The sequence below is a fragment of the Papio anubis genome, chromosome 9, assembly GCF_008728515.1.
Source record: "Papio anubis isolate 15944 chromosome 9, Panubis1.0, whole genome shotgun sequence".
Taxonomy (NCBI): Eukaryota; Metazoa; Chordata; class Mammalia; order Primates; family Cercopithecidae; genus Papio; species Papio anubis.
Window position 1 is genome coordinate 50785081 of NC_044984.1, and position 27832 is coordinate 50812912.

The window sequence follows — 27832 nt, forward strand, 5'->3', positions numbered from 1 at the left end:
CACAAGATGGAACTGAAAGCAAATTAATTTATAAAAAAAAAAAAAAAAAAAGAAAAAAGAAAAAAAAGAAAAAGAAAATTTACAGAAAACTTTGAACAGAAGAAAGGTGCTAAGACGCAGAGGGAGAGAAACACGGGAACATGAGGAACAAAGGGCCTGGTGGAAGGAACCAAGAAGAACCAGTGCAGAGCCTGGAGGCACACCTGCCTTCCAGTCACAGAGGAGGAGCTGGGACGTGGAGCAGGAATGCAGGAAGCAGAGTTGAGCTCCGAGCCAAGGGTTGGTCCAGCCCAAGGTTGGGCACCCTCTTCCACTGCTCCCAAATCCCTGCATCCTCATCTGGGGAGCCCCCAGCTATCAGCTGAAGTTCTCACAGTCTTGGTGGGAGAGGGAGGAGGCTAAGGGGTGACCCACCAAGTCATAATAAGGAGGTGCTTAAGTGCTTTAAAAAACAATTTCAGGTTTTAAAACTTTGCATCCTCTTACAGCTCCCTTCTCTGCGCCTTCCAGGAGTCCATGGATACAGCCCAGGGAAGGAAGGAGAACAGCCCCCACTGCCCTTTCTTCTATTACCTACCACAGAAATCCCCGAAATTAGGTTTTCCCCACCAAATACACATACGCTGACATCAACTAAGCAGGTGACTTTTAAAAACAAAACTGACATTCAGAGGGAAAGGAATCATTGGCTGAGCTGGGGTGGCCTAAAACAGCAACAATGAGGAAGCCGCAGGAGGGATCATTAGTACGAATAAACTCGAATAAGCTCAGTGTAGGGTGGGCTAGGGGAGCTGGGGCCTTGACTCAGTCACTAAAAAGGGGCTTGGGGAGAGACAGAATCTGCACCCTGTTCTATCCCCAGAGCTCTCCCTGGAATTTTAATTCCCCTTTCCTAAAACTCACTCCCCCTCAAAAAATGTAAAAATTGGTTATTTTTTAGTGGGTAGAAGGGAGCTCCAATGTGGCTTTTTAAAATCTACTCTTTTTTTTTTTTTTTTAATCCATAGAAAATGCAGTAGTTTGGAGGGAGGTGTACCCTTAGAAGTGGTTAATAGAACCTTGTATAAACACCTTTCACCAGCCCTTCCTTTAGGGCAGCATTCCCATCCTATCCTCTCTCCCAGACATTAGAAACATCTTTTAAACAGAAGTCCTTGAATAATCTGATATAAAAATGCATGCCTCTGTTAGGCATGGTGAGGGCTTTGGAGGGGCGGAAGGAGCTTTCCTTACGTAGTGATGAACTCTCCAGGCTGGGGAGGGTCCCAGTGGTGGGGGAAGGGCTGTTCCTGGAACCGTGATCTCCAGAGGGGGTGAGGGGGAGAGATGTCTGGCTGGCTCCTCACTGTGGAGGTGGCACAGGGGTGACCGTGCCTGGGCTCGGGGCTGTGGGGTCTGGAGGCAGGGGGGTGCCTGGGTCTGTGGAGAAAAGTAAGATGAATCAGTTAGAGTGCGCAGGAGAGAGGGCTCCAGACCCAGACCAATACAGACAGAACCGGGCATGGCATGCAGTGGTTGGGTGGATGAATGAGGTACCCACAATGTTCAACTTCTGTTCCCAATACCCTCTTCCACCTCATACTGAGAAAAACTGATAGAAAGGAGACTCTCTAAATGGGGCATCTGAACGTGATAGGAATAAGCAAAGGGATGACAATCATCATGCAAACAGCTGCTTTTCAAGTTTACAACTGAGATGCTCTCTGCCACAGGATTGCTCCATGACCCACCAGTGAAAGGCCCCAATACCATCCCAAAGGTGGCAGCTGCCAGGCTGGGGACTGGTGGAGGACAGCCAGAGAGGCCTTTCCTCCTGTATTCTAATTTTACCAGAGTGTTCAAAAAAGACTGTGGAAAGTCTAGTACCTGACCTCTTCCCCCACCTGCCCACTCACCCTCCCTCCATGTGGACCCCTCTCCCTCACCCTTCTCCCCTCTTGGCCCCTTCTCACCTGGCAGTGGGCTGGCACTGGGCAGGAGGTTGCCCTGAACAGCTGCCACAATGGCAGGGCTTTGGGCTGCGGCGGATCCGAGCCCCGGCCCGAGAGGCAAGGAAGATGGCATGGTGGTGGTCGCCGGCAGGTTAGGATGTAGAGGGTTCGCCATGGACACAGGCAGGTTAGGTGGGGGGAGAGTGCCCGGGGCGAATGGGAGATGGTGGTGATGCCCATGCAGGTTAGGAGGAGGGGGGAGGTTAATACTGATGGAGTCAGCTAGACTACCAAATGGGATGATGGATGGAGCAGGAGGAGGAGGAGGAGGCGGCATGCCAAAAGGCAAACCCAAAGGAGCATTACCCGCCACGCCTGGGTGCCCGCTGCCTGGCACTGCCCCTGGCATCATTGAGGGAGGAGTTTGTTGGTTGGGGAACGGTGAGGGGCCTAAGAATAAAGATGAGAGATGGAGAAAGTTAGGTATAAAATGTTGCTTAACAACTCGCCTTTTCTTTTTTATTTTTCTTTTAGACGGAGTTTCACTCTGTTGCCAGGCTGGAGTGCAGTGGCACGATCTTGGCTCACTACAACCTCCACCTCCCAGGTTTAAGCAATCTCCTGCCTCAGCCTCCTGAGTAGCTGGTACTACATGCGCCCGCCACCATACCCAGCTAATTTTTGTATTTTTAGTAGAGATGGGGTTTTACCATGTTGGCCAGGATGGTCTTGATCTCTTGACCTCGTGATCCACCCGCCTCTGCCTCCCAAAGAATAACTCACTTTTACAAACAAGGATAATCTAGCCATTCCTTGGCTCTGTCTTCCCTTTTTCTGACACTAGAGTAAGTGAACAAAATTCCAAAGCTCTTGAGTTTGGGGAAGGATTCCTGCTGGTTTAGGGGCCTAAGAGAGATGGGCCCATCTATAGAAATTGAGGCTAACCTCATCTCCAGACTCATCTTATATTCCCTTTGAGGGGAACTGGGACATTCACCTGGATTCTTCTAGTCAACAAAAGTTCTGGAACATGACACTTACCATGGGGTCCAGGGGGGGGAACCCCTGGTGGGACTGCCCCAGGCTGGGGGGCTCCAGCTGGTTGCTGCTGCTGTGGCCCTGCAGTTGACCCTGCCTGCCCAATCTGTTCAGAAGGGCCCAAGCTTCCTGGAGGGGCCCCACTGCCAGCAGGAGCAGGGACTACAGAGGCTGGAGCCACAGCCAAGCCATGGACTGCGGGTGGCCCAGCAGCCCCTGTCGGGGGGATAGGCTGGGAGCCTGGGGGCAGGGCTGGCGGTGGCTGCTGCTGCTGTTGGTGCATCTGTTGGAAGTGCTGCTGCCGAGCCCTCATCTCCGCATACTTCAGCTGCTCCATGTGGAAGGCTTGTCTGTCGGCCAGGAGCTGCTGCCTCTGATACTCCAGCTGCCAGTGCCAATTGTGTATTGTTATCCAATTTTCAGCAGATCCCAAAGGCAAATGCCTTGACCCCTGCTTTGTCTTCTTCTGAAAGATCCTGCCTCTCAATCAGAAGGTTCCCAAAATCTACATCTTGCGCTTGTGCCTCCTCTGTCCTCCCCACCCCACTTCGTGCAAATTCCCATGACCTTTATGTCTCCTGGGTGCCCATATGGTTTCTTACTGCAATGACTTTAACCTGGTCCAGTTCACTTCAGCTACAAAGCTCTGAACTTGCCATTACCTTGTTTTGGAAAATGCTTCCAGTTCCTTTTGTCAACTCAAGTTCTTTTCTTACTTCAAAATTCACTAAAAACTCACTGTTCTTAGGAAGCTATTCCAGATCAATTCATTTGCCTCTGAACTTTAGCTTTATTTTATGATCTCAGGACTTAGAAACTTGATGTGCAATCTCTCTTTTTTTTTTTTTTGGAGACTGAGTCTCACTCTGTCGCCCAGGCTGGAGTACAGTGGTGTGATCTCACCGCAACTTCCGCCTACCTGGTTCAAGCAATTCTCCTGCCTCGGCCTCCTGAGTAGCTGCGATTACAGGTGCACACCAGCATGCCAAACTAATTTTTTGTATTTTTTATTCTTTAGTAGAGACAGGGTTTCACTGTGTTAGCCAGGATGGTCTCGATCTCCTGACCTTGTGATCCACCTGCCTCAGCCTCCCAAAGTGCTGGAATTATAGGCATGAGCCACCATGCCCGGCCGATGTGCAATCTCTTAACGTGAACCTGTCAGATACTTTAAACCTTCTTAACTGTTTCTGATGTCTCCATATTGTATATTCATTTGATGTCTCCCATTAAACCTTAAGTTCTCTGAGATTCCTATCTTTTATTTCTTTTTATTCTTTTTTTTTTTTGAGATAGGGTCTCACTCTGTCAACCAGGCTGGAGTGCAATGGTGCAAACATGGCTCAGTGCAGCCTTGACCTCCTGGGCTCAAACGATCTTCCCACCTCTGCTTGCTGAGTAGCTGGGACCACAGGCTCGCATCACCATGCCCGGCTAATTTGTTTATTTTTTATTTTTTATTTTTTTTGAGACGGAGTCTCGCTCTGTCGCCCAGGCTGGAGTGCAGTGGCCGGATCTCAGCTCACTGCAAGCTCTGCCTCCCGGGTATACGCCATTCTCCTGCCTCAGCCTCCCGAGTAGCTGGGACTACAGGCGCCCGCCACCTCGCCCGGCTAGTTTTTTGTATTTTTTTAGTAGAGACAGGGTTTCACCGGGTTAGCCAGGATGGTCTCGATCTCCTGACCTCGTGATCCGCCCGTCTCGGCCTCCCAAAGTGCTGGGATTACAGGCTTGAGCCACCGCGCCCGGCCTAATTTGTTTATTTTAAAAAATTTTTTGGTCTGGGCACAGTGGCTCTTGCCTGTAATCCCAGCGCTTTGGGAGGCTGAGGCAGGTGGATCACCTGAGGTTGAGTTTGAGACCAGCCTGGCCAACATGGCGAAACCCTGTCTCTACTAAAAATACAAAAATTAGCTGGGCATGGTGGCATATACCTGTAATCCCAGCTACTCAGGAGGCTGAGGCAGGAGAATTGCTTGAACCCAGGAGGCGGAGGTTGCAGTAAGCTGTGATTGCACCACTGCACTCCAGCCTGGGCGAAAGAGTGAGACTCCATCTCAAAAAGAAAAAAAGGCATGGTGACTCACACCTGTAATCCAGCACTTTGGGAAGCAGAGGTGGGCCGACCACCTGAGATTGGGAGTTCGAGACTAGCCTGACTAACATGGAGAAACCCCATCTCTATTAAAAATACAAAATTAGCTGGGCGTGGTGGCGCATGCCTGTAATCCCAGCTACTGGGGAGGCTGAGGCAGGAGAATCGCTTGAACCCAGGAGGTAGAGGTTGTGGTGAGCCAAGATCACACCATTGCACTCCAGCCTGAGCAACAAGAGCGAAACTCTTGTCTCAAATAAATAAATAAATAAATAAATAAAATAAATTGTCAAGACAGGGATCTCACTATGTTACCGAGGCTGGTCTTGAACTCCTGGGGGGGGCTCAAGTGATCCTCTGCCTCAGCCTACCAAAGTACTGGGATTACAGATGTGGGCCACTATGCCTGGTCCCTATTGTCTGTTTCTTCTTATGTCCTCCAAAGACAAAATGGTTCAACACTGTGTCTGTTCCATTCCCTTTCCAAGTGTACCTCCTGGATCTGAGACCCTAACCCTCTCTCTCATCATTCCTTAAGCCCATTTACTCAATCACTATTTGAGTCTACTATGGGTCAAGCACTGCTCAAGGACCTGGTGATACAGCAATCAAAACAACCAACTAGAGTCCCTGCCTCATGGAGCTGACCTTCTGTGGGACCTCAGTCCCCAGACTTCACTTGTGAGACCACTTAACTGTCCTTAACTGGCTGCCCTACTCCTGCGCTGTTCCTGCCCTGCTCTGCTTTGAAGCCCTGTCAGTCTCAGGCTTTCCCAACTGTTGCTTATCTCTCTTTCACTGAAACACGCGCGCACACACACACACACGCCCCTCTGATTTTAAACGGAGGCACAGCACAGCAGGGTTCCAGGGCTCCTGCTACTCACTGCTTCTCGCTCCCGGTCCATGATAGTCTCCAGCTCCTCAAAGTGCCGAAGTTTGATCTCCAACTTTTTCATCTGAGTCTCCACCAGCAGGGCCACCAAAGATTTGATCTTCCTTTCCTCAACAGCAGCCAAGTGCTAGGGAAGGAGGAATGAGACAACACATCAGTGGGAGGACCCAACTGAAGACAATACAGAAGAAAGGTAGGGTGGATGCTGGCAGGTATAAGAACAAACTTGCCGTGGTAACAACTCATGGTGAAAGGGCTTGACTTTTTTTGTGCTGGGATCATAGGTGTGAGCCACCGTGTCTTTTTTTTTTTGAGACAGTCTCACTCTTTTGAGACAGTTGCCCAGGCTGGAGTGCAGTGGCATGATCTCAGCTCACTGTAACCTCCACCTCATGGGTTCAAGCAATTCTCGTGCTTTAGCCTCCCTAGTAGCTGGGATTACAGACATGCGCCACCACGCCAGCTAATTTCTGTGTTTTTAGTAGAGACAGGGTTTCACCATGTTAGCCAGGCTGGTCTCAAACTTCCAACCTCAGGTGATCCACCTGCCTCAGCCTCCCAAAGTCCTGGGATTACTTACACGTGTGAGCCACTGCGGCCAGCCTTTTTAAAAAATTAAATTATTTTGGCCAGGCGCGGTGTCTCAAGCCTGTAATCCCAGCACTTTGGGATGCTGAGACGAGCAGATCCCTTAAGTCTAGGAGTTCGAGACCAGCCTGGGGCAACAGGGTGAAACCCCGTCTCTACTAAAAATACAAAAATTAACCAGGCATGGTGGCAAGTGCCTGTAATCCCAGCTACTCGGGAGGCTGAGGTGGGAGAATCGCTTGAACCCAGGAGGTGGAGGCTGCAGTGAGCCGAGATTGTGCCACTGCACTCCAGCCTGGACAACAGAGTGAGACTCCATCTCAATAAATAAATAAATAAATAAATAAAAGAACATGGAGGTTGGGCGTGGTGGCTCACACCTGTAATTCCAGCAATTTGGGATGCCAAGGCGGGTGGATCACCTGAGGTCAGGAGTTCAAGACCAGCCTGGTCAACATGGCGAAACCCCGTCTCTACTAAAAATACAAAGAGTTAGCCGGGCATGGTGTTGTGCGCCTGTAATCCCAGCTACTCGGGAGGCAAAGGCAGGAGAATCACTTGAACCTGGGAGGTGGAGGCTGCAGTGAGCCGAGATCTGATAGAGCAAGACTCTGTCTCAAAAAAAAACATGGAGATACTGTGGCAAAGGGTAACACGGAGTCAAATACCGACAGGGTTGAAAACAGGCCCAATGGTGACATATTTTTTTAAAGCTTAGAGAAGGGATGACTAACTTTACCTCCTCCAGAGATTAAAAATTAAAAATAAATAGGTCAGTATTATTTAAGGTGTGAGTGAGGAAGGATTTCCTCTAAGTAACATGAGATTAGAGAAGTGGGCATTTTCTTCCCTGAGGTCTTCAAGGTCTGGCCTCACCTTGGCTTTCACTGCGGCAGCAGCCAGGGCGGCAGCAGCGGCGGTGGAGAGGTTGCCCTCGCCAATGTCCCGCTCCACCTTTGTCTTCCTTTCCCCCTCAGACTCCACCACTTCCTTCAGCACTTCCTCCTGCCCTTCCTTTGGCTCCTTCTCCTTCTCAGGATCGACTGGGCCAGGACAAGGGTTAAGTTAGCCCCACAGTTTCACCTCTCTTCCCTGCACCCCCACCTACCCTTGTGGGAGGCTCACCTATTGGGTCTCCATCACTCTTCTCAGACTCCTTCTCACTGTCACCTTCTTTCCCTTTCTCCTCATCCTTCTTGGGAGCCTCGCTGGTTTTCTCCTTTGCTTCCTCCTCTATGGCACCCCCTCCTTCTCGGGGTTCCTGAAATTCCAGTGATAGAAAAGGAGAGTTATCAGGGATTGGGGTGATTAGTTCTCACACAGAGGAGCCAGACAGGGAACTAAATTTATTCCTCTTACTTCGGAGGTGATTTCATTCTAGGAGACAACCCCGTCCAAAACCAGCCCTTGCCCACCTAAGCTGAACAAGGCCAATTCCCCCATCACCACAGTGCTGCACACAGCCCCTGCAGCTCCCAGCAATCCCTCCATACCTTGGGCTCCTTCTTCTCATCTGTGGCCTGGCCTTCCACCCGAGCCTCGTCATTCCCGCTCTCCTCTGGGCCCATGGGAAAAGGAAAACAGGAAATGTCTAATACACAGTCGTCTGTGTCTAACACTCTTCTTTTTTTTAGAGACAGGTTCTTGCTGTGTTGCCCAGGTTGGTCTCAAACTCCTGGGCCCACGCAATCCTCCCACCTCAGCCTCCTGAGCAGCTTGGACTACAGGTGTGAGCCTCTGCACCCAGCTTCTCCATAACACCTGTCTTTTTTCTTTTGAGACAGGGTCTCACTCTGTCACCCAGGCTGGAGTGCAGTAGCACAATCATGGTTCACTGCAGCCTTGACTTCCTGGGCTCAAGTAGTTCTCTCACCTCAGCCTCCTGTGTACCTGAGGCTACAGGCGCATGCCACCATGCCTGGCTAATTTTTTTGGTATTTTTTTGTAGAGACGGATTTTGCCACGTTGCCCAGACTGGTTTCAAACTCCTGGGCTCAAATGATCTGCCCACCTCAGCCTCCCAAAGTACTGGGATTACAGGCGTGAGCCACTGCGCCCAGCCTTCACAAGACTTTTTCCTTTTTGAGACAAAGTCTTGCTTTGTCGCCCAGACTGGAGTGCAGTGGCCTTGATCTTGGCTCACTGCAACCTCTGGCACCCAGGTTTAAGCTATTGTCCTGCCTCAGCCTCCGAAATAGCTGGGATTACAGGTGCGTGCCACCACGCCCAGCTAATTTTTGTATCTTTAGTACAGACGGGGTTTCAGCATCTTAGCCAGGCTGGTCTTGAACTCCTGACCTCATGATCCACCCGCCTCAGCCTCTCAAAGTGCTGGGATTATAGGCGTGAGCCATCGCGCCCAGCCTTCACAAGACTTTTCTTTTTTTTTTTTTTTCTTGAGACAGAGTCTCGCTCTGTCGCCCAGGCTGGAGTGCAGTGGCCGGATCTCAGCTCACTGCAAGCTCCGCCTCCCGGGTTCACGCCATTCTCCTGCCTCAGCCTCCCGAGTAGCTGGGACTACAGGCGCCCACCACCTCGCCCGGCTAGTTTTTTGTATTTTTTAGTAGAGACGGGGTTTCACCAGGTTAGCCAGGATGGTCTCGATCTCCTGACCTCGTGATCCGCCTGTCTCAGCCTCCCAAAGTGCTGGGATTACAGGCTTGAGCCACCGCGCCCGGCCAAGACTTTTCTAATAGCCCCTTCTACAGGCCAAGATTTTTCTACCCAAAATCTTCATGAGAGGGCCAGTAGGGGTCCAGAGCCCCTGAGGTAAGCTCATGGGGAAAATAAAAACCCTACCGATTTTCTCATTCATGTTGTGCTCTGATGCCAACTTGAGGCAGAAATGGCACAGGGAGGCCAGGTGGCTCCGGCTCTTGTGAAAGGCAAGAAATGTGGGAACCTGCCTGGCCTTACCAATCCGCTCAGGCTCATCAGAGGTGGTTCCTGCAATGCCACTGCTTTCCAGACCGAAGGCAGGGTCCGCCTTGCCTGTTACTTTGGCTGCTTCTTCCACTTTCCGAACATGGGCCTCCACCAAGGCCGTGGGTACCTCTTCCTTCATTTTGGAGAACTCCTCTGTAAGACCCAGAAAGGATGAGGCTGGGAGTGGCGCAGGGGGACAGTTCTGGCAATCCCTGCAAAAGCTTACTCACAAGCCCATGTCTTTATCTAAGCCAGTATGGAGCCTGGACAGATGCCCGAGCTGAGGCCTGCACAGACAAGGACAGCAGGGCAGCCAAACTTGAGAGGATTCACAGTCTGAGTAACTAGCCCTTCAAAAGCAAACTAAGAAGGCCAGGTGGAACCGCCCACCCCCATTACCTAGGGCTGACTTTGCAGCAGCAGAGGCGACTCGGGGATCGACGACAGAGGCCAAGAAGGCAACAGTGCTCATAACAGGGTTGCCCGACTGACTGAAGGGGATGGGTTGGTAGGCCAGGGGGCCTAGGGAGGCCTCTGAGTCCTCCAGGTATGGGTCTTCAATGGGAAGACGAAGAAAATGCAAGATGCACTCGTCCTGTGTGCGGCTTCCCACATGCTCGGACACTTTGTTCCAGTCATCTTTGTACATTTCCAGTGCCTGGTGGTAGTGGTGGAGACATAACTCCGCTTACTTAGCCACTTTTCTCGAAGGCCGACTCCCCCCATCCTACTAAGGGCAGCTGGTTTCAAAGCTCTCTATGTTCTGGTATTTGTGTACTCTGCTAGGTCCAAGAGGGATCTTGAAGTAGCACTAAGAAAGGATATGAAGTTAATGAAATGGCCCAAATCCCCAGCCTGGAGCTGGTCCCTGGGGCAGGTGCAACAGGCATTGGGAACAGGAGAGACAGGGCAAGATCATGCTCTGCTCATGCCAAACTCCACGATCTCTCCTCACTCACAAGTGTGGCCAGCAACTTCAACATGTCTGTTTTCTTTTTTTGTTTGTTTGTTTTTTGAAACAGGGTCTTTTCTCACTCTGTCACCCATGCTGGAGTGCAGTGGTATGATCATAGCTCACTGGAGCCTTGACCTCCTGGGCAATCCTCCCACTTAGCCTCCTGAGTAGCTGGGACCACAGGTGTGTGCCACCATACCTGGCTAATTTTTAAAATTTTTCATAAAGGCAGAGTCTCACTATGTTGTCCAGGCTCGTCTCGAACTCCTGGGCTCAAGCGATCCTCCTGCCTTGGCCTCCCAAAGTGCTGGGATTACAGGTGTGAGCCTCTACACAGAGCCCACTTCTGTTTCCAGAGAAAAACTCTTTTCTTTGCCCCAATTACCTCCAGGAGAAGCAGGGTTTCCTGTTCTGTCCACTCACGAGTGGCACTGGCTGCAGCTTTGCTCTGCAGGGGAAACACAGGCAGGTCAGAAGAGAGGAGCCTGTGACCTCTGAGGAGTGAACATTCTCTACCCCTAAAGTCGGCCCCCACCTCCTACCTTGGAGGGAACATTCTTTTTTGTGTACATGTCTGTGCGCAGCCCAAAGTTCTGCATGTCTGTTGGTTTCTCTTTGCCTTTGTCAGGAAAGTTGAGCATTTGTTGGGAAGCAGAGGTCTGCTATTTGTGGAGGGAAAGAAAGAGGTGAGTACAAGTGACCACTGGGAGCCAGGGGCTGACAGAGAGAAAAAACAGACAGAAGGAGCTTCTTTCCCAAAGCCAGGGACACCCCTGGGTGGGACTTCCTCCCTTACTGCTGTAGTTCCTCTGCTCTCATGTCTCTTCTTCCCGGGCAGGGGCCCCCCAATAAAGGGGCAAATGAGCAGCCCAGCAGGGTCTGCACCCCACCTACCAGCTCTGGCTTGCCCTTAGCCGTCTCTGGCACCAGGTCATCCAGCTCTTTGCCCTTTCGCCCAGCCTTGGTATCAGCATCAACCTGGCGGCCCTGGGGGACAGAGCTTGGCGTCATGGAGGCTGGGCAGGAAATGACCAGGTCAAGGCCCTGGAGGCCTCAAGACCAAATGCTGGGCGGCCCGCAAGCTCTGGGGGCACTCATGCCACTGTTCCATGTTCCCTTCATGATTAGTAAGACATGTCATTGGCATGATATCCATATATATTCACATTATCTTTACAGGTTCTCTTAGGAGCTGGACAATTACGTTCTAATCCTAGATTTGGTACTCTGTGACCTTGGGCAAGCCACATAACCTTCTTCCTAAATTTTGTAATGGATGAAGTGGAAATGAAAAAAAAAAAAAAAAGAAGGTGATAATTATGAGGCAAAAATGAAAAAATGTGGCAAAGATGACAAAGTTTAAAAATTTCATGCAAGTTAATTTTAAGCCATTTTTCTCTATCTATTGAATCCCCTACATTAGCCTGTCTGCTCCTTGAGTAAAAGGATAATCTCTTCTCCCTCAGCAATTACAGCCTTAGGTACAAAGGCTGAGAGAGGGTGCTAAACACATGGGGCTGATTCCTGTGGCCCTTTGCATCCCATGGAAAAGGAAGAAGCCTCAAAACACTCCTGAACCATTAGCCTAAAAACCAGAAAAAGAAAAGTTCAAAGAAGCCCAATCTTCCCAACCCCGCCCCGTCCCCATAGTACCTCACCCTACCTGAGGGGTCTTGGGCTGCAGAGGCACTAGCCCTGATGGTGTGTCAGCCAAGACATGGAAGTGAGAGGTAGGCGGAGGCCCCATTGGGGTTGGTCGACTCTCAGCATCCACCTGGTAGTTAATAAGACCCCACTGTTCTAGGAAGGCATGGACCCTGTGCGGAGAGAGGCAGAGACAGTGTCACACGGATAGCCAGAAAGGTGCACGAGGAAGAGGAAAACTGGGGGTAGAAGTTGGGGCATAAACCCCCTCCCCACCCAACCCCAGCCTTTTCCTCTGTTCATTGTACTCCTTAGGAAATTTTACCTACTCCAGTTGTTCATTTACCACCTAAATGCCAATGACACCCAAGTCTACATCTCCAGCCTGGGCCAATCTCTATATCCACCTACCTACTGAACATTTCTTCCTGAATAGCTAGTAAAACTGAACCAGTTTCTTTCTTTTCTTTTCTTTCTTTGCCCTTCCTCCCTCCCCCCTCCCTCCCTCTCCCTCTCTTTCTTTTTTTCTATCCCTGAGAGAGGCTGAAGTGCAGTGGTGTGATCACCGCTCACTGCAGCCTCCACTCCAGGGCTCAGTGATCCTCCCATCTCAGGCTCCTGAGTCACTAAGACCACAGACACGTGCGACCACGCCTAGCTAATTTTTTTGCATTTTCTGTAGAGATGGGGTTTCGCCATTTTGCCCAGGCTGGTCTCGAACTTCTGGCCTCCAGCGATCCTCCCACCTTGGTCTCCCAAAATGTTTAGATTATAGGCATGAGCCACTACACCTGGCCTGAACCAGTAGCTTTCAATTACACACGTGCTCCTTCTTTGTCCTATATTCTACACTTCAGAGAATGCCACTGCTAATCCCTCAAGTCATTCATTCCCAAACCTGTACTTCACCTTTCTCTAGAGGTGTTTTTTTCTGCCTGCTCCTCTATGTTCCTTGCTGGCATCTCTACTGTTGTCAAAACACATCCATAGGCAGGCATCTTCATGTACCCCCTTCCCCTCAGCCACAAGACCCACCTCATGATGGCACAGACATCACCCGCTAGGTTTCGGCGACAGGCGGTAGAGGTAAGATACTCTTGGGGGTTCAGTCGGTAAGTGTCAATCATAAAGTTTCGATAGGCCAGGTAGCTTAGAAGAGAGAGAGAAACAAGAAAAAAAATAAATGTTTGTTAAAGGGCTAAAGGAAAAAATGGTAAGAGAGCTAACGACTTCTCCTGCATGATAAAGGTGGAAAAAAGTAGATTATTTGACTCAATACGCTGAGTGCCTGCTATGTGCTAGATGAAAGGGTTTCAAATAGGTCTTAGTTTTCCTTGATGGTGTTTTCTTTAAATGAATTATCTCCTTGGCTATACTTATGGATATTTCATACAATTTTTTTTTTTTTTTTGAGATGGAGTTTCACTCTTGTTGCCCAGGCTGGAGTGCAATGGCGTGATCTTGGCTCACAGTCACTTCTGCCTCCTGGGTTCAAGCAATTCTCCTGCCTCAGCCTCCTCAGTAGCTGAGATGACAGGCATGTGCCACTACGGTGGGATAATTTTGTATTTTTAGTAGAGACAGGTTTTCTCCATGTTGGTCAGGCTGGTCTTGAACTCCTGACCTCAAGTGATCCTCCTGCCTCGGCCTCCCAAAGTGCTGGGATTACAGGCATAAGCCACTGCGCCTGGCCATTTTATACAATTTTTAAACAAGGAATTAGAAGTTAAGAAAAAGTACTCATTTCCAAACTCAGATGTTAATAAGGAAGTCCTTATTCATGCACACAGCTAGTTAGCATAATATGGTAAAAAACATATGTTTTGAAGAAAAGACCTAATCCCAGTTCTACCATGAGGACCTTGGCAATTTACTTCGATATTTTTAAACCTCAGTTTCCTCATCTGTAAAATGGAACATCCGTTGAGAATGAGAGGTCTATAGAGTACTAGTACAGTGCCTGGGGCACTGTAGGGGCTCAAAAAAAAATGGCGGCTATTATGTGGTACAGTGTAAACTTTCAGATCATGGGCCAGATTAAAGGATTCAGATCCTGGTTTTACTTACTAGCTCTGTGACTTTATGCAGGTGACCTGACTCCTCTGTACCCTATCTGTCAACTGAAGATGGTATCAACCTCCGTTGACATAAAGATTAAATTACTCAATGTATGTTGGACATTTAGGATAGTGCCTGGGAGATACTAAGCTCTCAACAGATGTAGGCAATTAACATCATTTACTATTTTTTTTTTTCTGAGATGGAGTTTCACTCTTGTTGCCCAGGCTGGAGTGCAATGACGTGATCTCGGCTCACTGCAACTTCCACCTACTGGGCTCAAGTGATTCTCCTGCCTCAGCCTCCCAAGTAGCTGGGATTACAGGTGCGTGCCACCACACCCAGCTAATTTTTGTATTTTTAGTAGAGATGGGGTTTTACCATGTTGGCCAGGCTGGTCTCGAACTCCTGACCTCATGATCTGCCCCGCCTCGGCCTCCCAAAGTGCTGGAATTACAGGCATGAACCACCGCACCGAGCCCATCATTTACTATTTTATACCAAGAGTTCAGTTCCTACTCCAACCCTGCCTGCATGTCATGTTGAATTCATTTCATCTGATCACTACTTTCTTTTCACACATACTGCTTTCTCCAGGAAGAGAAGAAGAGAGAACCACAGCAAGCTATGAGGAAAAAACATGGAGGGACCACCAGAGAAGGCAAGCTGTGGAATACCTAGGAAGAAAACTTGTTCAGTTCTCAGTCTCACCCACCTCATCAACGTGGTTATCTTCAAGTATTCCTAACCAAAGAAGATTGCCACGTCTTATCCAAAGCCAAGCAGGTTTGGCCTGAGGCAAAATCTTTTTTTTTTTTTTTGAGATGGAGTCTCGCTCTGTTGCCCAGGCTGAAGTGCAGTGGCAGAATCTCAGCTCACTGCAAGCTCTGCCTCCCGGGTTCACGCCATTCTCCTGCCTCAGCCTCCCAAGTAGCTGGAACTACAGGTGCCCGCCACCACGCCCAGCTAATTTCTTTTGTATTTTTAGTAGAGACAGGGTTTCACTGTGTTAGCCAGGATGGTCTCCCATCTCCTGACCTCATGATCAGCCTGCCTCGGCCTCCCAAAGTGCTGGGATTACAGGTGTGAGCCACCACGCTCAGCCGGCCTGAGGCAAAATCTTGAAGGAGATGAAGACTTTCGAGCCCCAAACCCATACTTTTATTTATTTGTTCATTAACTTTTTTTTTTTTTTCTGAGACAGAGTCTTGCTCTATCGCCCAGGCTGGAGTGCAGCGGTGTGATCTTGGCTCACTGCAACCTCTGCCTCCCAGGTTCAATCGATTCTCCTGCCTCAGCCTCCAGACTAGCTGGGACTACAGATGCGTGCCACCACGCCCGGCTATTTTTTTTTTTTTCCAGACAGAGTTTCACTCTTGTTGCCCAGGCTGGAGTGTAGTGGCATGATCTCGGCTCACCACAACTTCCGCCTCCCATGTTCAAGCGATTCTCCTGCCTCAGCCTCTGTAGTAGTTGGGATTACAGGCATGTGCCACCATGCCCGGCTAGTTTTGTATTTTTAGTAGAGATGGGGTTTCTCCATGTTGGTCAGGCTGGTCTCGAACTCCCCACCTCAGGTGATCTGCCCACCTGCGCCTCCCAAAGTGCTGGGATTGCAGGCATGAGCCACCGCGCCTGGTCTTTTTTGGTATTTTTAATAGAGACGGGGTTTCACCACGTTAGCCAGGATGGTCTTGATCTCCTGACCTTGTGATCCACCCGCCTCGGCCTCCCAAAGTGTTAGGATTATAGGCATGAGCCACAGTGCCCAGCCTTGTTCATTAATTTTTTTAGATATGGGGTCTTGCTGTGTCAGTCAGGCTGGAGTGCAGTGGCATGATCATGGCTCAGTGTAGCCTCAAACTCCTAGGCTCAAGCAACCCTCCCATTTCAGCTTCCCAAGTAGCTGGGACCACAGGTATGCCCCACCATGCCCAGCTAATTTTTTTTTTTCACTTCTTTAGAGATGGGAGTCCTGCAATGTTGCTCACACTATTCTTGAACTCCTGGCCTCAAGGAATCCTTCTGTCTCAGTGTCCCAAGTAGCTGGGATGATTTACAGTCGTGAGCCACTGTGGCTCCTATACTTCTTTCCCAGAGAGCCCTCTCCATCCCTTAATTTATATAAACTGGTCTTCTATTAGTTCCTTCTCTTGTTTTTCTATGAAAACCCACTCTCAGGAACCAGCCTGGTAATAGTAATTTACACTTTAATCAAAGCTATTACTTGTGCTAGGAATATCTGCAGTTTAGACAATATCAGTAATATGGATTTAAAGGCTCTATACCCTGTTAAAAAGAATTTGAGGCATTGGAGTAAGTACTTGTTATATACAGAACATGCTTAATAGCACCCTTGGGCAAATCCTAAAGAACATGTGTCTACATGCTAGGCCAGGGCTGCCTAAAGGCAGATATTGTGTCTTTGTAAGCCTAGCACAGTGCCTGGCTCATGGAAGGAGCTCAAGAAATGTTTGCTAAACTGAATGTTACTGGATCAGGAAGGGTGAATGGGGGGACAGGAGGGAGAAAGAGAATCATGAGCTGAGATTTCCTTACATCTCTGGAGTCTTGGACTTGTTCTTGCCGTTGAAGAACTCGGGGAGAGCCCTCCGCTCAATGGCATGAACGCTGTAAGAGAAGCCAGAGTGGTTTCAGAAGAAGGCACTGTTGAAGGGATGGGGGCCCCAAGGGAGGAAAAGTCTAGAAGGCAAAGAAGGAAAAAAGCTCGAAATTGCTGCAGTTAGAAGCTTAGGGAGAACATCCCACAGGGCTGTAAGACTCAAAAGGACACCAGGAGCTCCCCTAAAACTAAAGTGTACTCTAGTCTATCTGGCTGAGGAAAAAATAACTTATTTGGAGGAGGCAGGGAGAAGAACAGCCTGTTGACCCCTGGAGGCAGGGAAATAAGGACTCAGTGCGAAGTTGGGGACAACCATACCTATTGTAGTCAAACCAGGCAGCATAGCTGGGAATGATGATGTGGTGGGTCTGTTCAGTCACGTTGTCCTCATGCAGGTCTGGATTCTTGGTCTGCTCTCCCTTGTTCCCCGTACTGTTCTCATCCTCATCCTATAAGTATGGAGGCTGCTGGACACTCAGCATTCCTGTTTCCTCCCTAGCAACCCTCTGCTTCTCCCACACCCCAGGAATGTGGACACTACAGATAGGTGATGGGACTGAGCAGTCATGGGCCCCAGGACTCTGAAAGGGTCAGAGTTTTGAACAACAGCTAGAATTAGTCTACGGTGGGTAAAGTCTGGGCATTGAAAAGTTTGGGCAGAATGAACTCTATAATCACAAATCAGAATCACATAGAGAGATAGGGCCTCTCTAAACTGGCTCCACCTTGCCCGTCGTCTCCATGCTTTCATCTTCCTGTTCATCTGAAAGACAAAGACCAAGATGTAAAGCTGAAGCCTCCTGAGGGGCAAGAAAGCCCTACAAAAAGCCCATCAGGTTAGCGAAAAGGGAGCAGCTGAGCCCTCCCCTCCCCTTGGCTCTGACTGCCTTGCCCAAGAGGCTCCTGTCTTACCTAGGTCAGTCATGGTGCCGCCTTTGACTGGGGCCGACTCTGAGTCTTTCTTTGTGTTGACTGCCAAAACAGAGAGTCATTTTATCAGACAGATTTTGCCTAATTCAAGCCTTCAATCTAATAGTTACAGAGATCCTACTTTCTCCAAAAATTTTCTTCACCTGATTGCAAAATATAGTAATTCTCTCCAGTCACAATTATTCTAGGGCCTGAAACTTGCTTGCTACTTTCCCCACTTCTCCAACCAAAAATTAGCTTATTTCTCTATGTACATTCGTTAATCATTCTTGTCTTTGATAGGTCTTTATCTCCATCTATGTATCTGTAAGCTTTTAATGGTCTGATACTGAATCTGACCAAATCATTCTGTGGAGGAATGGTTAGGTGTTAAACATTTTTGAAAGCATACTTTCCTCAACTGAATTCATATGCATATGCTCAGGAGCAAACAGAGAGAGGAGAGCTGATTGATGAGGAGGTGGAAGCCAGAACTCTTCTTGGTGGCACCCCTAATCCTACCCCTGAAACACACGTCTGGAATACCTGGGGTGAGTCTATAGAATACAGACTGTAAACCAGCATTGGTGGAGCAATGGTCTCCAAAGTGGGGTTCTAACATAGGATGCAAAAGATGATCCACTGCAACTCAGGGAGAGAATACAGAATTTCTCTTCATGTTTTTGTTTTTTGTTTTGTTTTTTTGAGACGGAGTCTTGCTCTGTCGCCCACGCTGGAGTGCAGTGGTGCGATCTTGGCTCACTGCAAGCTCCGCCTCCTGGGTTCAAGTGATTCTCCTGCCTCAGCCTCCCAAGTAGCTGGGATTACAGGGGTGTGCTATCACGCCTGGCTAATTTTCGTATTTTTAGTAAAGACGGGGTTTCACCATGTTAGCCAGGATGGTCTCAATCTCCTGACCTCATGATCTGCCTGCCTCGGTCTCCCAAAGTGCTGGGATTACAGGGGTGAGCCACCGTGCCTGGATACTTCATGTTTATCATTTTTTACATTTTTCAGTTTTTTAGATATGTTTGTGTTTTATAACGTTCCCACAGTAGTGACTTAATAGTACATGTACAGGCCGGGTGCAGTGGCTCACGCCTGTAATCCCAACACTTTGGGAGGCCGAGGTGGGCGGATCATGAGGTCAGGAGATCAAGACCATCCTAGCTAACATGGTGAAACCCCGTCTCTACTAAAAATACAAAAAATTAGCCAGGCGAGGTGGTGGGTACGTGTAGTCCCAGCTGCTTAGGAGGCTGAGGCAGGAGAATGGCGTGAACCCGGGAGGCGGAGCTTGCAGTGAGCCAAGATCACGCCACTGCACTCCAGACTCCGTGACACAGCAAGACTCCGTCTCAAAAAAAAAAAAAGTAGCGTGTAAAATATCATCTAGTATGATTATGATTATGTAAAAACTAAATTGTGGATCCTGTAGACTGGGAGCTGGACCTGAGAAATCAGCTCACTCGGGGTTCGGCAAAGGAGAATCAGGATGGGGAGTAGGGGTGGATTCCAGGAGCTCAGCCTGGCCTGTACCTGTTTTGGGAAGTGTCACCTCTTCTACATTGGGGACTGGTGAGGGCTCGTCCATGTCCTTTGTGAGGTCTTCTTGCTCCTCTTCTCTGTGGCCACGTTTTGACTTAGTATAAGGTGTTGAGGGACTGGGAAAGAAAGAGTGAAAGAGAACTCAGTCATCCTTGGACAAGGAGCCCCTGGAAGTTGAAGTTCAAGGGAAGGGAAGTGACAGAGAATTCCAAGGGTAGAGCTGAGTACAAACAGAAACCAGTAATTACAGACTAATCGGAAGTGGCAAAGGCTTTTCATTTGATAAAGCTCTCTTTAAATTTCTAGTGGGGCCAGGACCAGAACTAACAACTGAGTAGCTAAAGATCTCCTCATCTTCCCTCTCAGGACACCTGCAGTATTACGGCACACCCAGGTCAGGGCCAGGTGGTTATAGGAAGGGATTTGTCTTTCCTTCCTTCAACATGATGTGGAGAGAATGGTGAACTCGGGGGCAGGCTAGGGGCTGGCACACCCTTTCTTAGCATTTTTCTTCTTCGCTTCTGGGGTTGGCGAAGGAGAGGGGGAGCGCTTCCTCTTCTTATAGTTTCCCCCCTTCTTGTCCCGTCGATCTGAATCTGGGCTGTTCACCTATAGGATGGAGAATCGGGACAAATGTCAGCCTACAATCCCCAATGAAGATTTGTTCTGAGACTTATGCTAAGGGGCCAGGAAAAAAGAACAGGATTTGTCACCTCATCTGTCAATGTCTTGGCTGAAATCTTCTTTCGGCGGGAGACAGGGTTTTTGTCATCATTTACTTCGTAGTCTTCCTCATTCATCCATTCATTGAAGGTGTCGGTGTCCAGGATCCACTTTGCATGAATCTAAAGTACAAAGGCAGATCATGCTGCAGAGAAGCCTGGAAGCCACAGCTCTGTCTGGGGACCCTTAACAGAAAAAGCCCAAGGGCACACGAGCCTCTGTTTCACTTTCCAAGAGTAGACTGCTCCTGGCATTCTTTTTGGGGAAGAGGGGGTACAAGAAAAGCTCACCTTCCTAGGTTTCTCAGGAGTTGGAGCATCTTCCACAGATGCTTCAATTTCACTCGCTGGGATCCATGTGTCATAACTGCCATGGGAAATTGAGCACACAGTAGAATCAATGGGATAGAATTGTGGAAAAGTGAAGTGCAAATCTTTTATCCTTTCCATTTACAGAAAGTATTGGGTTGGCTTATTTTTTTGGTATTCTATTTATTATAAAGAAGTAAAAGCACATTACGAAACATTTCAAAAATAGAGAACAAAAAGAATTACCCTTACATAACTACTCTTGACACATGTATATATGTTTTTTCACAGTAATTTTTGTTTTGTTTTTTCGATACGGAGTCTTGCTCTTGCTCTGTCGCCCGGGTTGGAGTGCAGTGGCGCAATCTCGGCTCACTGCAACCTCCGCCTCCCGGGTTCAAGCGATTCTCCTGCCTCAGCCTCCTGAGTAGCTGGAATTACAGGTGCCTGCCACCACGCCTGGCTAATTTTTATATTTTTAGTAGAGACGGGGTTTCACCATCTTGGCCAGGGTGGTCTCAAACTCCTGACTTCATGATCCACCCACCTCGGCCTCTCAAAGTGCTGGGATTACAGGCGTGAGACACTGCGTCCAGCCGGGGTTTTTGTTTTTGTTGAGACAGGGTCTCACTTTGCTGCCTAGGCTGGTCTCGAACTTCCAGCCTTTAGTGATCCTCCTGCCTTGGCTTCCCAAAGTGCTAGGATTACAGGAGTGAGCTACTGTGCCTGGTCCACAATTTTGTTTTTACATAATCATAATCATACTAGATGATATTTTACATGCTACTTTTTTTTTTTTTTGAGACAGGGTCTTGCTCTGTTGGCCAGGTTAAAGTGCAGTGGTGCAATCATGGCACAATGCAGACTCAACCTCCTGGGCTCAAGTAATCCTCCTACCTCAGTCCCCCAAGTAGCTAGGAGTACAGGTGCGTGCCACCATGCCCAGCTAATTTCTGTATTTTTTTTTGTAAAGACAGGGTTTGACCATGTTGCCTAGGCTGGTCTCAAACTCCTGGGCTCAAGCAATCTGCCCGCCTCAGCCTCCCCAAGTGCTGGGATTATAGGCATTAGCCACTGCACCCAGCCTACGTGTTATTTTTTGTTTTGCTTTGTTGAGACAGAGTCTTACTCTGTCGCCCAGGCTGGAGTGCAGCGGTGTGATCTTGGCTCACTGCAACCTCTGCTGCCCGGGTTCAAGCGATTATACTACTTCTCAGCCTCCCCAGTAGCTAAAACTACAGGCGTGCGCCACCATGCCCTGCTAATTTTTTTTTTTTTTTTTTTTTTTGTATTTTTAGACACAGGGTTTCAGCATGTTGGCCAGGCTGGTCTCGAACTCCTAACCTCAGGTATCCGCCTGCCTTGTCCTCCCAAAGTGCTGGGACTACAGGCGTGAGCCACCATGCCAGGCCTACATGCTGCTTTTTGCAACTATTAATAATATTCACTTATAAATTATCCATGTTATTTTATATCACTTTAAAGGCTGCATAATAGCCCACTGAGTAGATATACAAATTTACTGAAACATTTTCCTACTGTTAGACATTTAGATTGTTTCTAACATTTACTTATCAAAAATTATGTGGGGATAATCAATTCATACATAAAGCCTCAATTGTTTTAGCCCAAGGCTTGTTCACTAAGTCCAAACCTCCCCCAAGACTGAGGTTCACTTAATAGGTGAGAGGAGAACAAATTAAGTGATCTAAAAATAACTCTGAACGAGTGGCTTCTTGCTCTGCTAGATGTTCCAGGGCTTCTGGGTCTGGCTCTTATACTTAAACCTGCCCCAGGAACCCATCCTCACCTGTCAGGATAGTAGCCCCAGTGCAGAAGAACCTGCTTATCCCTCTTCATGACTGGTCGTACCCATTCCTCTGGGGATAGAGGAAGAGAAGGGAGAGATATAAGCTAAAGAGGGACACAAAAAAAATACTGTACATAAGCCCTAACTAATGCACTCTCCTGTTGTAGCAGGGGACTTGGTAATAGGAACTTAAGGTGTTAGGAGGATTCAAGATTGAAAGAAGAGGAGCCCAGGTACTGAATGGTGATCTTAGTCCTCTGCCTCCTAGTCCAAACCATCCACTCAAGTGGCCAGGAAAACCCAGGTCTCACCTTCTTCTAGATTTCCCGGGACAGGATACACAACATGGGAGGCATTGTTCTTATCCTCAGTGACTGTTCCCTAGATGGCACAAGGAGAAGCAGGTAAATTACGGTCCCCTCTGAATTACTCAAGGTTTAGCCACAGAGCTGCCTTCCTAATCATATTTTGCTTATAATAGTATTAAAGGTAGTTTGCATTCTCTAAGCACACACCAGCTAAGTGGCAGAGGGAAACAGCTGGGATTGTGCTAATAATGGAGAAAAGTCAAAGAATTAAAAATTGCTACAAATAATCCTCTGAACAGATAATCTACACATGGGAAATTTAAAGTCAACTGTACGTCCTTATCAATGACATCTGTTCATTATTATAAAGTTCTAAAGAGCAGGGATTTCATTTATCTGAAATCAAGCAATCTCTAGCTCAACAGAAGTGGGTACTATTTTTCCCCAGGCCAACATAAGTCTCTAGGAACAGTAATGCAAACCTGTCAGGACTGAAAAATGGGAGAAGTAGACAGAAAAAGACAGACTCAAGGCTTTAACTCAAGTCTTTTTCCAAGTAGACAGAGCCACCTCTGAAGCAGAAAACATGGTAGTTCAGGGCTGCTGCTTGGTATAGAAAACATCAGGAAAAGTCATGGAGTTTCTGAAACCTCTCCTGATCAGATCATTTACCTGGTGTCTCTTGATAATGTCCTTTAATTTCCCTAGTAGTTTGGGCTCAATTTCTGGGCACAGAAAAATGTTAGGTCGAGACAGGCAATTATTCTGTGGAGAAAAGAAATAGAATGAGATCACGGGAAAGGAGTGTTTTAGATTCTCACTGAGGCAAGGGAGATAAATAGGGGATATGCCTATTACCTGCACCAAGGACTTCTCGATGGTCATAAACATTTCCACATTGCGGTCCATGCGTGATGGATTCTGGAAATCGTAACGCCGCCTTGTGAAGAGGCAATAATCTAGTGAGTGGTATAGCTCAGGTCTGCAGATGAGGTGAGGGCATGTGACTTTTGTTTTTTTGAGATGGAGTCTTGCTCTGTCACCTAGGCTGGAGTGCAGCGGTGTGATCCTGGCTCACTACAACCTCTGCCTCTCAGGTTCAAGCAATTCTCCTGTCTCAGCCTCCCCAGTAGCTGGGACTATAGGCACACACCACCTCGCTTGGCTAATTTTTGTATTTTTAGTGGAGACAGGGTTTCACCATATTGGTCAGGCTGGTCTCGAACTCCTGACCTCAGGTGATCCACCTGCCTCGGCCTCTCAAAGTGCTGGGATTACAGGCATGAGCCACCACACCCAGCCTTTTTTTTGTAGTTGTTGTTGTTTTGAGAGGGAGTCTCGCTCTGTTGCCCAGGCTGGAGTGCACTGGCGTGATCTTGGCTAGCTGCAACCTCTGCCTCCCCTTTACAAGCCATTATCCGGCCTCAGCCTCCCAAGTAGCTGAGATTACAGGTGCCCGCCACCATGCCCAGCTCATTTTTGTATTTTAGTAGAGATGGGGTTTCGCCAAGTTGGCCAGGCTCGTCTTGAACTCCTGACCTCAAATGATCCAACCACCTCGGCCTCCTAAAGTGTTGGGATTACAGGCATGAGCCACTGCGCCCAGTCATGACTTCTTAATATGGGAAATTAGGAGGCAAGCTTGCTTACAGCTATTGCCAAAATCACCTGGGATCTGAGGTTCACTGATCTCAACTCCATGAATCACTCTCTGTGCTTACTCCAAAGGGACAAAAAAAGGTTTCAGACGCCAACCTAAGAATCCCTTTTCCTCTACAAAACACACACTGATACTCGAGTACACACTCACTCTTGGCGACTGTTTTGGCTCTGACTCCCAACCATTTTTCTGACCTAACAAGTCAGGTCTACTGACCCAGCAAAATAAAGACTCACAAGAATTTCTACCCCAGAAAGACCCCAGGGAATCAAAAGGAGGGATTTCCTCTAAACTAAATGTAAGAAGAATAGAGAGAATCATCTCACCATCCCTGGTCACTCTTGAATTTGTAGGCAGCTGCAAGAATGTGGCACAAGGAGCCTCCCGCTTTGAAATCTAGGAAACATTTGATCTACAAAATCAAGGTACGGAAGAAGCATGTCAAGGTTCGATTGTAAATTCTATCATCACTTAAAATCCTTTCACAAAATCCCATGCTGAACTGATCTCCCTCTTTTTTTTTGAGATGGAGTTTCGCTCTTGTTGCCCAGGCCGGAGTGCAATGGCATGATCTTGGCTAACTGCAACCTCTGCCTCCCAGGTTCAAGCAATTCTCCTGTCTCAGCCGCCCAAGTAGCTGGGATTACAGGTGCCTACCACCACATCTGACTAATTTTGTATTTTTAGTAGAGACAGGGGGGGTTTCTCCATGTTGGTCAGGCTGGTCTCCAACTCCAGACCTCAGGTGATCCGCCCACCTCGGCCTCCCAAAGTGCTGGGATTACAGGCGTGAGCCACCGTACCCAGCTCAAAGCTGAAATTCTTTAACCCTTGTGCCATTGCATCATGTGGCCTGCAAGAGGGGAGTGAAAGAAACCAATATACAGAAAGCACCACCTTGTGCTAACACTTTACTGGATTATCTCAGGTGCCATTATAGAAACCCTACAAGGTAGGTTTACTAATCCCATCTAGAGATGAAGGAACCAAGACTCATGAATGCTGCCCAAGATCACACAGCCATCAAGTAGCAAAGCCAGGATTTGAACACAAGCCCACACAAATCCAAATCTCAAGTCCGCTTTTAACCATGCCATGAGAGACTTGTGGACTGATCCCAGGCACTCTGAAATAATTTGTTGCACAAAGTATTACTAAGACAAAAAGAATGGTAAACTGGAGACTAGGCCAAGCCAATAATGCCCTGACCAGAGATAGGGATGGTAGAAAATAACCCAAATTTCAAAAATTACAAAATTCACAAATCTTTTTTTAAAATACAACTCTCCAGTTTGGTGGACTCACCACCACCACCCCCCGCCCTCTCTCCTACTTCTGCACTCACCGGCAGTTTAGTGAGCGGTGCATTGCTGACATGTTTGCCAAAAACTTCTTCCTGAAATTGTAGTAACTGTACAACCAGGCTAGACAGGGACTTGTTGGTGGGTGGTTCAGCTTGTATATACTAACGGAAAAGAGGGAAAGGAAAGAAAAATAGATCTCAGATAAATTGTCCACTATCTTCCACATTTCTCCCCCAGGCGCTCTGGAAGTATCTGGAGCAAAGAAAACAGTGCCTTTCTCCCTATTTAGTCTCTATAAAGAAAATGGCAAAAGGGAGGCTCTGGACATCCCAACCAGGAAGCTGAAATTCTGCTGTCACCAGCCCAGATGGCCAGTGTTGGGGAGAACAGGGAAGCTTACTACTCTTCCTCAGCTACACTCTGAAATTAGAGTTGCAGGACCCTATTATCTTGGTACCTCATCTTCAACCAACAGCACTGAGGGTTGTTAAAATTCTGGAGGTTTATAGAGTTCAGATCATGGAAGCAATACCTTTGGAGCTCTAAGAGAGACATTTCTTAGGGGAACTCTGTGTAAAGCCATGATTCCCCCTATAATGTAGCCTAACAAGAAAAGGTACAAGGAAGTGAAGGAGGGCAAGCTCACTGAGAGTGAGCCTGTGCATTTTGCTCCTGAAGACTGGGTATAAAGGTCTTCATAAGCCCTCCTAGACAGGAAGGGCCATGCACTCACCAGCCTGATGGAGAAGAGCAAGAAAACATCTACCCTGTCTGAGGAAACTGTATCCGAGACAAGTAACCCTGGCTCTACCTCAATATTTCCACACTTCGCTACCTAGTAGCATCCTAGCCTTCCATTCTAATTTGAACCTGAGCCAGGAGACTTTCTTTTTACCTTTTGACCCGTTTTCTCCCCCCTCATCACAAAGAAGACAGCGCCTCTCAGTGAGAGGTGAAAAGAGATCTGTGAAGGGAAAGGTAAATGACAAAGAGCTAAGAGCACGGAAGCTGAACCAGGTCACAGTTGTCAATCCCCCCCAAGGCCGGAGGCTCAGCCCCTAGCTTGATCTCCCTGCAAAAGGTCAAAGCAAGAGCCTCTCACAGGCATAGAGACAAGCCATAGAAATAGCAGCTATTTGTCAAGATTCTGACACCCAGAGAGACCCCAAGGGCAGGGCCAGGCTCATAATCAGGATCAGTAGGAAGTTCTCCTAAGCCACTAAGCACACTTCTGACGAGCTGCAAAGCCGGCAGGAAGAAATGGGGAGCTGAAAGAAAGCCACAAAGAGAACCCCTCTCTGAGGGTAGTGAGAAAAAGAGAGGCAGACTATTTCCAGGGAAAACCAGGCCTAGAGACAAAGACGACACCAGGAAGAGGTCTAGTAGAAAAGACAGGTAAGGATTCTTAAACCCTTTGTTCACTACCTTATGATCGCCAGTTATGGGGTTTAGGGGTGAGGGGCTAGAGATAGAACGCTCACCCTAACCTCTTGACCCCAAACCCACGGTACTGCAAAGCTAGGTTGCAGGGTGACTTCATTGCAAAATCGAGGAAAGGTTTTGGAAGGGGTCGCTACCCAGGAACTCCTATACCCCAGCTCCCTGAGAGATTCTGTTGCCTCTTAGATGAAGGTGGGGGATGAGCGGCGGAGACAGGTGATCCCTGGGTGGGGACCTTTTTCAAGCTGATGAGCAGCCAACGGCTTGCTCTGTGACTGTTTACCCTCCTGCTTTCCATCCTCTCTCTGAATATACACAAAGCACCGGGGAGGCCTCAGCCCCACCGGTACCCGGCTCCATGGGGAGCTCTGGCGGGCACGTTCCGGGTTGCGGGGGAACCCATTGGGCACCCGGTCCACACCCGGCCGGCCGCCTCTCCCAGAAGAACCAGGAGGGCGATGGCTGAGGGGAAGGTGGGCTAATGGCACCGGGGCCTGCCGGGCAGTAGAGAAAAACAAGGGGCAGAGGGCGCAGCAGTGGGGGCGGGGGCTAGGCTCGGAGGCTAGGGGTGCGGGGAGAGGGAGGCTGGGGGAGGGGCGCGGGCGCGCGGGAGGGCGCGCGGGGGGCTGCTCCGAAGGCCGCAGGGGAGGGGCTGGGGCGCCTGGAGGGTGGGCAGGATCCCGGGGCTGCAGGGCCGCGGTCCCTTTGTCCCGCCCCCGGTCCCCGCGCGGCCCGGCCCGGCCCGCGTACCTTCTTGTAGTTCTTGCCGAGCCACAGCCGCACGTTGTCGAACTGGGTCACGGTGTCCGCGGCCTCGTAGTACTTCACGTTGGGGCCGCCGTCCTTCTTCCGCACCGCCATCTTCTCGGGCTCGGGCCCCGCCGCCGCCCGCCCCACTCAGCTCAGCTCCCGCCTCCTCCGCCTCCTCCTCCGCCCGCCTCCCGCCGCCTCCCGCCGCCGCGGCCGCCGCCTCCCGCCGCCTGGGCCGGCCCCGGTCCGCGCTGCGCCCCCTGCCGGCAGGCCGGGCGCGGCGGCGGAGCTCCAGGCGCGGGCCGACCCTGGTGGCCTAC

At 49.0% G+C, this 27832-nt stretch overlaps 1 protein-coding gene across 8 annotated transcripts; it reads right to left on the bottom strand.

The window, feature by feature from the left end:
* Positions 1 to 9: 9 nt before the first annotated feature.
* Positions 10 to 27731, bottom strand: SMARCC2 (SWI/SNF related, matrix associated, actin dependent regulator of chromatin subfamily c member 2). Of its 8 annotated transcripts, none has more exons than XM_021922504.2 (30): positions 27513 to 27731; positions 25364 to 25483; positions 24345 to 24430; positions 23217 to 23298; positions 23031 to 23123; positions 22362 to 22431; positions 22051 to 22120; positions 20223 to 20298; positions 19923 to 20054; positions 19703 to 19818; positions 19201 to 19325; positions 17665 to 17724; positions 17478 to 17515; positions 17071 to 17201; positions 16689 to 16760; positions 13107 to 13220; positions 12091 to 12244; positions 11322 to 11414; positions 10970 to 11086; positions 10813 to 10875; positions 9872 to 10130; positions 9464 to 9625; positions 8041 to 8105; positions 7673 to 7808; positions 7424 to 7590; positions 5952 to 6086; positions 2973 to 3354; positions 2298 to 2381; positions 1953 to 2018; positions 10 to 1419 (listed from the first exon to the last, which is right to left on the bottom strand). In XM_021922504.2, exons 1-30 carry the CDS (start codon positions 27621 to 27623, stop codon positions 1343 to 1345), a joined length of 3456 nt encoding a protein of 1151 aa, XP_021778196.2. In that variant the 5' UTR covers positions 27624 to 27731; the 3' UTR covers positions 10 to 1342. The 8 variants fall into 8 exon arrangements, with proteins under 8 accessions (XP_021778196.2, XP_021778191.2, XP_021778195.2 ...); XM_021922503.2 differs by having other exon boundaries at positions 14 to 1419; positions 10970 to 11089; XM_021922499.2 differs by having other exon boundaries at positions 1953 to 2381; positions 10970 to 11089.
* Positions 27732 to 27832: the final 101 nt, after the last annotated feature.